Genomic DNA, 11,533 nt, shown 5'->3' on the forward strand with positions numbered 1-11,533 from the left:
GCTTCCCAAGCGGCGCACTATAGCAGTGCGCCACCGGGCCGGCCCAAAACATTATTTTTAATAAATGAAAGTAGTCCCAGAGTTACTGTTATACATGTACACATACAATATGAAATGATAACACTGATTGTTTCCATTATTTTTTCTCTATTTTTTTGAAACACCAGAGAAAGAAGCAGTATTTGAAAGGAGTAATAGATGTCTAAGGAACCAATGAGTGGCATTTGAGTTTATTAATCTTCATTTGATATGCCAGCTATTCAGTTCCTGAGTTAAATTAAGAAATGAACACATCTCTATGTCTGTAGTGCATCTTTTTTCTTTGTTCCTGGGTACTTGTAGGAAACTCAGAAAATTGATTCAAGTGTTGATTCCACCTCGGAATAGTTAACTCATAAGATAAGCCATAGCAATTCATGCTAAGGTCTTTAAAAGCAAGGGAAAAGTATAGATTCCACCACATATTAAAAATGTAATAAGGTAAAAGAATAAGGTAGACATAAAGCAATTGCTCAGATACCTCCCATATGTTTTAGGCTTCTTGAAGGCAGGAACCCACTCTAAATTCTGAATGCTCCCACCTACTCTAACACCGAACAGGTGCTCAACAAACACTAGTTAAATTAATTTGAAGGATGAATTCTGGCTTTAGTATATTTTGTGAAATTTTTTGTTTGTTTTGAAAGTAACAATGGGGGCCGGCCCGGTGGCGCACTGCTACAGTGCGCCGCTTGGGAGCGCTGTGGCGCTCCCGCNCACTCACTGGCTGAGCGAGGTGCGGGGGCAACACCGAGGGTTGCAATCCCGTTGCCGGTCCGGTCCGGGCGCGACACTGAGGGTTGCGATCCGGTGCCGGACACAAAAAAAGACAAAAAAAAAAAGAAAGTAACAAGAATGATCAGTCATCTTTGAAAACCAAAAGGGAAAAAGAAACAGAGAAAGTTAGTATACCAAAATGTTCTATTTATTATTTGTTTTGTGTTGGTAAAACTCAGATTAATTTTATAGGACTTATACTTAATATTATGTTGGCATCAAAGGCCAAAAAGCTTCTTTTATGACCCTAAAGAGGCTATATTTTAAAAATGTAATGTGTGGTATTTTTTTTTTTTTTTTGTCCTTTTTGAGACCAGCCGCACCGTGCTCAGCCAGTGAGTGCTGTGAGCGCACCGGTCATCCCTATATAGGATCCGAACCCGCAGCTGGAGCACTGCTGCGCTCTCAGCACCGTACTCTCCCAAGTGCGCCACGGGCTCGGCCTTTGTTTGTTTTTATCAAAGTAGTGCTACCCCCAAAATTTGGGAAATAGTGAAAAGAAGAAAAAAGAGATCTTCGAAGCTTTTAATATTAATAGCTACAAAAATTAAATTACAAAATTTAATAGCTACAAAATAGCTACATTATGCATCTGTTCATAGCTCAAGGCTATAAGATCTTCTGTCAAACTTGTATGGAGGTATAAGAGTTATAATTGGGTAGTAGTTTTTACCCAGTTGCTTTGGGCAGAAGATATTTTACTAGCATATAAAAACTAATCTCTTAACAATCCTAGAGAAAATTTATAATCACTTTAGCGCATTTTAAGATCTGGTAGCTTCTTTTTTTTTTTTTTGTCTTTTTGTGACCGGTAAGGGGATCGCAACCCTTGGCTTGGTGTCGCCTGCACCGTGCTCAGCCAGTGAGCTCACTGGCCATCCCTATACAGGATCCGAACCTGCGGTGGGCGCGCCGCTGTGCACCCAAGTGCTGCACTCTCCTGAGTGCGCCACGGGGCCGGCCCAAGATCTGGTAGCTTCTGACTGAGTGAAGGCCTCTTTCAGAACCTTGCTTTTCACAGGGATTGGTTTTTCTGTTAAGTAAATATGATCAAGAGGAGTCCTTATCAACATTTCCCATCTGTTGGGTTCTTTTCAGTTACCACCACGAGAAAGATGGGACTGCTGGCCTTTTCAATATTAGAGGACCCTGCTGGTGAAGTCATCACTTTGGTTTTGATTAGTGTCATTGAGTTTTGCTCAACTAATTTCTCATTCCTATGTTTTCTAGTATTTTCTAATTTAGACATATTATCCATGTAATAGAATAACCACATATTGGAATAAATGTCCACTGATCATATCTCAGTACAGTACTCTTGTTGTTTTGTTTTGCCATTTTTTTTTTTGTATTAATGGCATTGCATCCACCATTGCTTTGAAATCTCTCTGCTCCGAACTTAGTCACGTGTGCTATAGACATGGGCATAAACTGTCCCTATCATTACTCCTAGTGTCTTTTCTTTCCGTTCTTTTTTCTCTGCCCTTTATAAAACATTTCCTTTGTCACTAAAAAGATATAAAAACTGTTTACACCAAATTTGCAAATACTGTTTGTACATTAGATTGAGTACATGTAGATAGACCTTGAAACTAGCTTTCAAATCCCCAGAGACAACCCTTTTTTGGATTCCTACATTCTGTATTGTTTTTCTTTCCTTGGCCAAATTTTTTATATGCCTACATTTTCAACATCATGAGCGTGTTTTAAGAAATGTGCAACATGAAGCTTGATAGCTGAGTCTCGCACATCAAAGACTGTACCTTTTATCTCTTCCTCTCAGATAAAATTATGCATCCATATTAGTTTTATATATAATACAAATAATGGTATATGTGTACAAATAAGTATATATATGTGTGTGTGCATATATGTGTATAGATGGATAGATAGATACTGTATATTAAAGGCATATATTTATTTTTTCCTTTTTCCAAAGCACCAACTTAAATAATAGAATCTCAGAATTAGATCCAGGTGTGTCTTGCTTGGTGACCTTCAAGGCTGAGCCCCTAAGACTTGCTGGTATGGATGGTTTGCTTACTTTCCCCCACACTTATCTTCCTCTTTGTTTCCGTAGATAAACATCATTCAGGGAATCGTGGCAGAAATCAACACCAAGACTGGGGAATCTGAATGCCGCTATTATAAAGAGCGGCTTCTTTACCTGGAAGAAGGCCAGAAAGACTCCCTGATCGACAGCTCACGAGTCTTATGTTGTCATGGTGAACTGAAGAACAACAGAGGCGTGGTAAGTGGTTACTCTCCTTGAACAGTCTCATCCCAGGCTCTCCCAATCCTAATCCATTTGATGCTGAGCCTCTTTTTACTATTCCTATCTAGGGTCATGTTCTTTCAAAGAAAAACTACTTTTCCAGGGTTTTTACCTCACAGGAACATGGATTTCTTTTTTCCATTCATTTTTTTAAAAAAATGCTTAATGTCATGGACCAGTACATATTCAGAAAGAATTTTAAAATCAGCATAGGTTGCCAGCTTTTTATTTTGTTTGATCATGACCTTCAAAAACAAATACAGAACAGTTAACATCCCCCATCCTCTTTCTGTACACCAGTCAAGGACTGAGGACTCTGTGGTTGGATGTGTCTAGGACATTAAACGTGAACTCTAGTTCTTATTGCAGGCAGATTTTTGAGAAGACAGTAGTTGTGATGAGAGGTTTGTTGTTCTCCTCCCAGAAGAGTTGTGAAGGTCCTTGTGAACAAAGTCCTCTGTTGCAAAAAGAGTGTGGTAGTTGGAGGAAAAAATGAGCTGAGACTGATAAGAGAAATTCTTGGCGAGCATTCATAAGTAAGGGATATTTTGAAAAGGCTGTCCAGACAATCTGAGTTCATGCTGCCTACCTTGGCTAGGAGATTGACTGAAGTAGGAATAGTATAAAAATCTCCAATTATTTTAAGTACATAAAACAATGATCAACCTTTTCCCTCTCCTACCCCCAAAAGAAAATTCTTTTTTTTAAAGGAATTTATTTATTTTTTTATTTGAAACGTATTGCTGTACATATTTATGGGGTACAGAGATATATTTCAATACATGTATACATGTAATGTGTGATGGTCAAATCAGGGTGGTTAACATATTCATCATCGCAAAAATGTATCATTTCTTTGTGATGAGAATATTTGATCTCCTCTCTTCTAGCCATTTGAGAACATACAATAAATTATTGTTAATTATAGATGCCTAGCACTACTGTACACCACTAGAACTTATTTTTCCTGTCTAGCTGTAACCCAAAAGAAAATTCTTAACACATTCTTTCCGCCAATTCAAACTTGATTATTTTGTGTTTTACTTTGTTTTTCAGTCTTTTAAAGTACACATTTTATTTCCACCATTCAATCTTTTAAACTCAAGATTTGGTTGAGTTTATATTTATGCCATTTTTTTTTGTCCTTTTTGAGACTGGCCGCACCGTGCTCAGCCAGTGAGCACTGTGAGCGCCCCGGTCATCCCTATATAGGATCCAAACCCACGGCGGGAGCGCAGCGCTCTCAGCGCCGCACTCTCCTGAGTGCGCCACTGGCTTGGCCCATATTTATGCCATTTTTGTTGTGTGTGGCAGGAAGGGGGTGAAGACCTACGGTTTATTTTCACCCAAATATAAAATTATCTGATAATGCTGAATGTGCTTCCCCTGCCACAAATCAAGACTAATCCAAGTTTCCACCCCTGTCCTTCTTTCTGGTCTCCCCTTTGAGACCCCTGGGTTGAACATTCTGAAATGTTTCCACCAGAAAATCGGAACCTAGCTGCAAAGTTATGGATCTCTTCACTACAATTCCTAAGCAATTCTAAACTATGAGAAGAGACTGACTTAGAATTGAAAAGGCGTATTTACCATAGCTTCACCCAGCAAACTTGCTTTCATGATGTGGTTTGAGACGAGCCTTCATAAGATTTTCTTTTAGCCCGCAACACACACATCTGTTGTCAACCTTTAAAGCACAGCGTCTTCAGAGAACAGAGATTCTGATGAACTTAACTGAGAAGAAAAATTTTGATCATCTTTCTTTGTGGCTACAGCAGCATGCTCAGGTTCCCTCAGGAATGAGCAGTGTTCCAAGTTGGAGTTCCTGGATGAAATTGATAAGCAGTTCTGTGGTTGAAGGAACAGTGTTTTTATGGGTTTGGGAAGCAAAGATTAATATTAGGCTTTGATATGTCAGTCACATCCTTTAAAGACTATTGTTAATTTTGATCTCTTAGAATTGTATTGGATAAGATAAACCAAAGCCAGGGAGTGCTAACTTTTCTGTCTTCGTTACCCCCTTCATTCTACTCCCTTCTCATTTTATTCTTATGGGAGCCAGAGGTTGTGTGTGTGTGCACAGGTTGTGAATTGCAATGTGAATAGGGCCCAGGCATTGGCAGCCCTGCTACACCACATATCTGTAGCTAGAAAGGCTTTCTCCAGTGAGTCCATAGGGAAGCACTCCAATAGGGAAGGCAATAGATATATCTAGAAATGCATGAGAAGTGCCCAATTTCTGTTCTCCTGGAGACAGACTTGAGTCTAGGAGTTTACAATCCGGTGTGTACCTGGTACCTGGGGACATCTATCCACAGAGGTCCACATTTCAACCACTCATTATTAGATTGTTGCTTAGGGACATCCTGTGGATTCTTTTCTTCTAGAAACTACATGTCTTCCTGTTTCAAGAAGTGCTTGTGATCACTCGAGCCGTCACCCACAATGAGCAGCTCTGCTACCAGTTGTACCGGCAGCCGATCCCCGTGAAGGACCTCTTGCTGGAAGACCTGCAGGATGGAGAAGTGAGGCTGGGAGGCTCCCTTCGCGGGGCATTCAGCAACAATGAGAGAAGTATGGATGGCATTCCCAGTTGACCTGTTGAATCTTTTTGGTCGTGGTAATTTGGAGGGAGTGGCTAGCTGGTCAAAAGAAAAGAGCCACAGTCTTGGAGTCAGACTGCATGCATTCCAGTACTGTCTCATCATTTACTGATGATGTAACCTTGTTCAAACTCTGTGAGCCTCAGTTTCTCATCTGCAAAGTGGAGATGCATATATATCCTTTGTAAGGTTTTTATAAGGATTAAGTAGGATACTGTTAAGTGAGCCTGTCTGCACATAGCTTGTGCTTCTTAAGCTCCCTTTCTCTGTCTTCTTCCTCTGGAGAAAAGCATGCTTATTACCAGATGGCCCCTATCTGGAAACCATTTGCATTATGGTGGGTTTTGTAGTTGAGTTGGCAGACTTGTCTCTAAAGGATATAAGAATGGTCAACTGGAATGAGGGTTCATCTGTAACATTACTCAAATGGGCTTTTGTAACTTGAGACTTAATAAACAAGGAAATTAACCGAGAAAAGCTAACATAGGAATGTCTGTGGAGTATCTTCCATGTGTAGAGCACTGTTCTAGGCACTAGTATAGAGTGGTGAACCAATCAGTTAAGTTCCTTGCCACTGTGGAGCTTACACTGTGATGGATAAGATAAATGATAAACAAAAATATTCCAGGTGCAGTTAAGAAAACTAAAACCCAGTAAGGGAATACAGGGGTAGAGCAGCAGAAGGTCTGTTTTAGGTGCAATAGAGAAGTCTTCTTTGAGAAAGTAGCATTTGAACTTCTTGGGTTAACAGAGGCATTATGTTGTCGAAGTAATTAGTATGTACTGCCTCTTACCAACTCATCAATCCCTCCACACTAGTAGGAGTAGTAGAAATAAGAGCTTATATTTTTTGAGTACTGACTATGTGTAAGGCATTGTATAAGCACTTATGTTCATTGTCATATTTATTCCTCATAAAAACCTTATAAGGTAGGTTCTTAATGTTTTCCCCATTTTACGAATAAGGAAACTGAGACATAGAAGAGTTCAGGCACTTGCCCAAGCTTAAAAGATGGAGCCTCAATTTAAGGGACTAGGATTATCTTCCAGCTGAAGATGGCCAGCAGTGAAACATTTGGGTCTCTCTCCTTTTGTTGCTGAGCCTCTAGGCCATCTGAAGTGGTGGTTCACAGTCTGTTGGCTACAGGGTTAGTGCAAGGGGACTGAACATGGATGATTCTTGAACCAAGCTTTGTATGTGGCATGCAGAGCCCATTAAATGTCAGTTAATGTTGTTTTTATAATAATGTTTTATAATAATGTCTTCTATATTGTGCACTACCATTTTTTAAATTCATCTAGCTCCTGTCAGTGTAATTAAAATGTAATTTCATTTTAAAGCGAAACCAAATTAATAACATCTCTTTATCTTTACGTGTGTTCTTAATCATTGGGTACTCATGTGGAGAGTCATGGGCACTTTTGATGTTACAAAGAGCTTCTTAAACTGGGAAAAGCTCTAGCTTGGGGCATTTGTTGAGGTTGCTTATTATAAGACCCACCTTAGACCTATTGACTCTCTAAGGATAGGGTCTGGGAATCTGTATTTTTAACAAGCTCCTCTAAGACATTTTGTTATACAGCCAGGCTTAGTAACCAGTACTCTGGGGTCCCCTAAAACATGAGACTGAGTTTTTTTTGTTTTTTTTTTTTTAAGATGACCGGTAAGGGGATCTTAACCCTTGACTTGGTGTTGTCAGCACCACGCTCTCCCAGTGAGCGAACCAGCCATCCCTATATGGGATCCGAACCCAGGGCCTTGGTGTTATCAGCACCACACTCTCCTGAGTGAGCCACGGGCCGGCCCATGAGACTTAGTTATTTCAAGATGATATCCACTTGCTTTTTCCTGAGAGCAGTGAGGGCAACTGACAGCTAGACCTATGTCAACTCAAATTGATCGATGGTGGCTGCAAGGTGGAACTAAGCCCTGTCCTATATCAGTGGGAAACATTTTGTAATCAGTGATGTCTGTCATGGGTACTGGGGGTTAGTGTCTGGGTATATACCTGTCCATTGACTTTTGTTTTTTCCATGTATTTTTAATTTCTAGTTAAAAACTTCTTCAGAGTCAGTTTCAAAAATGGATCCCAAAGTCAGACCCACTCGCTACAAGCCAATGACACCTTCAACAAACAGCAGTGGCTCAACTGTATTCGTCAAGCCAAAGAAACAGTTCTGTGTGCTGCGGGGCAGGCTGGGGTGCTTGACTCCGAGGGACCATTCCTGAATCCCACCACCAGGAGCAGGGAGCCACAGGGAGAAACAAAACTTGAGCAGATGGACCAATCAGACAGTGAGTCAGACTGTAGTATGGACACAAGTGAGGTGAGCCTCGACTGTGAGCGCATGGAACAGACAGACTCTTCCTGTGGGAACAGCAGGCACGTTGAAAGCAATGTCTGATAGAAGCATGTGTCCTTCCTAGAAGTTGCCCTGTGTCTTATGTGTACAGTATTTGCATTCCACATGTGGAACGGTTTGGAGAAGCACTTTTTAATACTTTTGTTACTGTGTTGGCCCAGTCTCTTGTATCTGTACCTTTGTGTTCCTAGTACTGTAACTGCCAATCAATCTGTGTAAGCTGGATTTCTGGCAACTGTTACCCTGTATCGTATTTGACAAGTGTCTCAATGGATGGAGAGGTACTTGAACAAGTTAGTTTCAATTGTCCTGCTGGATTTTAAAAAATAGAAAGAAAAAGGATCTCTAAACTACTGTTTTATGTAGATTGCTTGAAGAATCCTTCCTCCTGTACTTCTCTAGTGCTTTTCTAGCTCTTTGACATGGTAGCTGAGGGCATGGAATTTAGAGGGTCTTGCAAACAGGGTATAAGGAATTCTCTCAAGTATCGGGATGGCATTTTAGGGTAACTGGGAAAGATCAACCCTGCATGTGAACTTCGTTCAATGTTATTCAACCAGAAATTGTGAAAACATTCTGAAGGCTTAATTTTGCAAGGGAGAAAGCATTGTCTGAACCTTGTAATTGCATCCTGTGCGAGTTCAATACAATAATCTATTAGGACATGAAATAGAGGCCAACCTTAAAAGGGCCAGGATAAAAGCAGCTGCCAGTTCTGAATCTCTAACTGAAATGCGCATGGCACTAGGAGTGTCTGTCATAGTTGGTGGCTTGCCTTAGCCATTTCTATCCTATAACATCAGAATAGAACCCAAAGGGCCTGGGAAAACCTGCCAGGATAAAGAGAAGGCACTGTCTTCATTTTGTTTCATTTCCCTAGGTCTACTCATATTTCAGAGCATGAATGAAATGACGAGAAACAGAGACTATGCCTGTGTCAGTGATGCTGTTTACAGAAATATGAGAGGAAGAATTTGGAATGAGAAGCACTTCATCAAGACCTTCTGTGGGAACCATTTAAAGAGAAAAACATGGTCCAGTGCCTCTGAGAAAGGCCAGAGCCTTGGGTTTTCCTGCTCTGCTTTGGGGTCGTCAGTTTGCTATCTCTGGTTTTGTGCTGTAATTAGAACCACAATTACATTTTCCAGAGGCCAATTTCATTAATTCTAATTAATTAGGATCAGCTAGCCAAACTAGTGACCTCTTTGTCCAGTCTTGATTTACAGTGCAGCGTGGGGTGCAGACCTTTAAAAAAGTTAACTAAATATGCAGAAAAGCTCCCTGTGAGTGTAAATACTAAGGATGACCTGAGCAAAATTATACCCACACCAGCACTAGTAGTAATGATTCTAAATTATTGCCAAAAAAGTTTTTTTTAATCTTCTGTGTCTTTCAAGTTTACAGAAAAGAAAGCAGTAAATACAATGTTGTCATTTTATTATGTACCTATATAATGTGCATTCAAAGAAGCTGTGTGGCAAGATTTATCAATATAAAAACAAGGTATATTACTTCATTATTTTTCAAAAACAAAAAATACTGTGGTCAATTGTACCCTGTAAAACATATTTCTGTATTTATAGATTTTAAACCTGGTGAATTTTTTCTATTACAACTTTATTTAAAACTGCTTGGTTATTATTGTTTTGGCAAGTGAGGGAAGCTTCTGCAGACAGAAGCAGAGGAAAGCCAAGAAAAGTCATTTGATGGTGAAGAAAAGAATGAATCATTCTTTGCAGGAGCCATCGGCCACTTTAGCCAGTGTGTTGAGAAGAGATTTGTAAAGTGTTGGACCATGGGAAGAAAGTCAATGAATGTTTTAGTGAAATGAATGTTTTTGTATAACAGCCTTAAACTTTTCTGGAAGCATTTCAAATAAATTACATTAAAATGTTGTCCTTCTTGTATACAGTGTTTGTCCTACAAATATCAAATTTTAACTGTCCTCTTGGGTGGTGAGTTCTGAAATTTTTGCTTGTGGTTCCCAAATACAAACTTTAAAATAGGGTGCAGGTGGAAATAAATGATTATTGATTTGATCTAGCAAAGCTTTTACAGAACTCATATTTCTAAGATCTATTTTTTCAAGCATTTCTATTCATTCACTTATTTATTCATTTTAATAACTCTATCTTGAATCCATACTCAGTATAAAGTCAAGGGATAAGTTATAGTTGTTATAGAAAAGAAGTGATAAATCTCACTGCTTATATAGGTGACCGTTGATGAACCTGAGGCTAAATAAAAGAAGGCAAATTTCACTCTGAAATTCTTACTGGAATTTTAATCCACTTTTTCTTAAAATGGTTAGTATAATTTCCCACAGAGTAGTTTTTAAATAAAAAAGCTAAACAGTTTTAATCTATTGGTAGTCAATTCTCAATAGCACATTGGCCCAGTAAGGTAGTCAGTCTTATCTTTATAAGAAGCTCTCACCATTTTCTTTAACATATTTTTAATTCCCAGATTAGGCAAGATATTTACATAAATAAATGTAAGCCCAAATTTTCTCCCAAATGAAAACTCGCTTTTCCTCATTCTCCTCCTCATCTTTTTTCTCCTCCTTCCTTTTTGTCCTTGTCCTTCGGTGCCACTTTGGATATTCCCTCCATTTTTTGCTCTTGTAATTGTATAGAATGATGATATTAGAGGATGTATCTTCACTAACATATTAGAAAATGTTTGCACTGACATTTTGTGGGTTAGTACAAATGCTTGAGGGCTAAATGGTTTTCTTCAGTCTATTTTCAAGATGTTATTTTACACACAACGGAATGTAATCCTTCTAGTTTGAATGAAACGTCATAAGTAATGAAAATAGCCAGAACTAGCAATTTTGTGCAAAATTAATGTGTAGTTTCATCTTCGGGGCTGTGGTCACCACCACTGACTGCTTTAGCTTCCATTCCTGGCACAGTCTGTAGCAGCTAAGAATGCAAACTCTTCATAACCACAGTCCTGTTTCAGCAAAGATACTATGGTTACAGGAAACTACAACTCACCATCTTGCTGAACAAGCTCTTCAACTTTACATTTACATTCTGCCCATGTCCACTTTTTACTAATTCTCCAAAAGCCTGAGGGCTCTCTGGAAGATCTGGTGAAGAGAATGACCACTCAGTTTCACTAGGGTCAATTTCTCCTACCTGGCTCTGCATGGCATTATGGAAATAGACACTGAATACCTCCTCTCATTGATGTAATTGATTCATCTAATTGATTCTATCTTGTTTATTGACAGAATTCTATAGTAACAGTTTTGGAAGAAAATTGGAAGCGGGTTCCCAGGTCCAGTAGGAGTCTGGAGATCATGAAGATTTAAAACATTGCTCACAATGAGAAAAGGTGACTGTATTTACTGCACCTCAAAGGTATTGAGGGAATAAGTTAGCAAAAAAAAAAATCCCTGCTGGGGCCGGCCTGTGGCTTACTCGGGAGAGTGTGGTGCTGATAACACCAAGGCCACGGGTTCGGA

The 11,533-nt window shown here is 39.4% G+C and overlaps 1 protein-coding gene across 7 annotated transcripts in view; it reads left to right on the forward strand.

The window, feature by feature from the left end:
* LOC103603250 (rho guanine nucleotide exchange factor 3) overlaps positions 1–11,333 on the forward strand; it is a 152,492-nt gene extending 141,159 nt beyond the window's left edge. For 2 of the 7 annotated variants that reach the window (XM_008587745.1, XM_008587742.1), the window contains exons 8-11: positions 2,897–3,067; positions 5,479–5,665; positions 7,748–7,990; positions 8,939–9,956. In XM_008587745.1, the coding sequence (XP_008585967.1) occupies positions 2,897–3,067; positions 5,479–5,665; positions 7,748–7,990; positions 8,939–9,222 (885 nt within the window). In that variant the 3' untranslated portion in view covers positions 9,223–9,956. Of the gene's footprint in view, positions 1–2,896; positions 3,068–5,478; positions 5,666–7,747; positions 9,957–11,299 lie in introns of those variants that run through there. The other 5 variants (XM_008587746.1, XM_008587747.1, XR_551595.1 and 2 more) reach the window with 4 other exon arrangements.
* Positions 11,334–11,533: the final 200 nt, after the last annotated feature.

Source organism: Galeopterus variegatus, unplaced genomic scaffold (genome assembly GCF_000696425.1).
Source record: "Galeopterus variegatus unplaced genomic scaffold, G_variegatus-3.0.2 Scaffold4521, whole genome shotgun sequence".
NCBI classification, from domain to species: domain Eukaryota; kingdom Metazoa; phylum Chordata; class Mammalia; order Dermoptera; family Cynocephalidae; genus Galeopterus; species Galeopterus variegatus.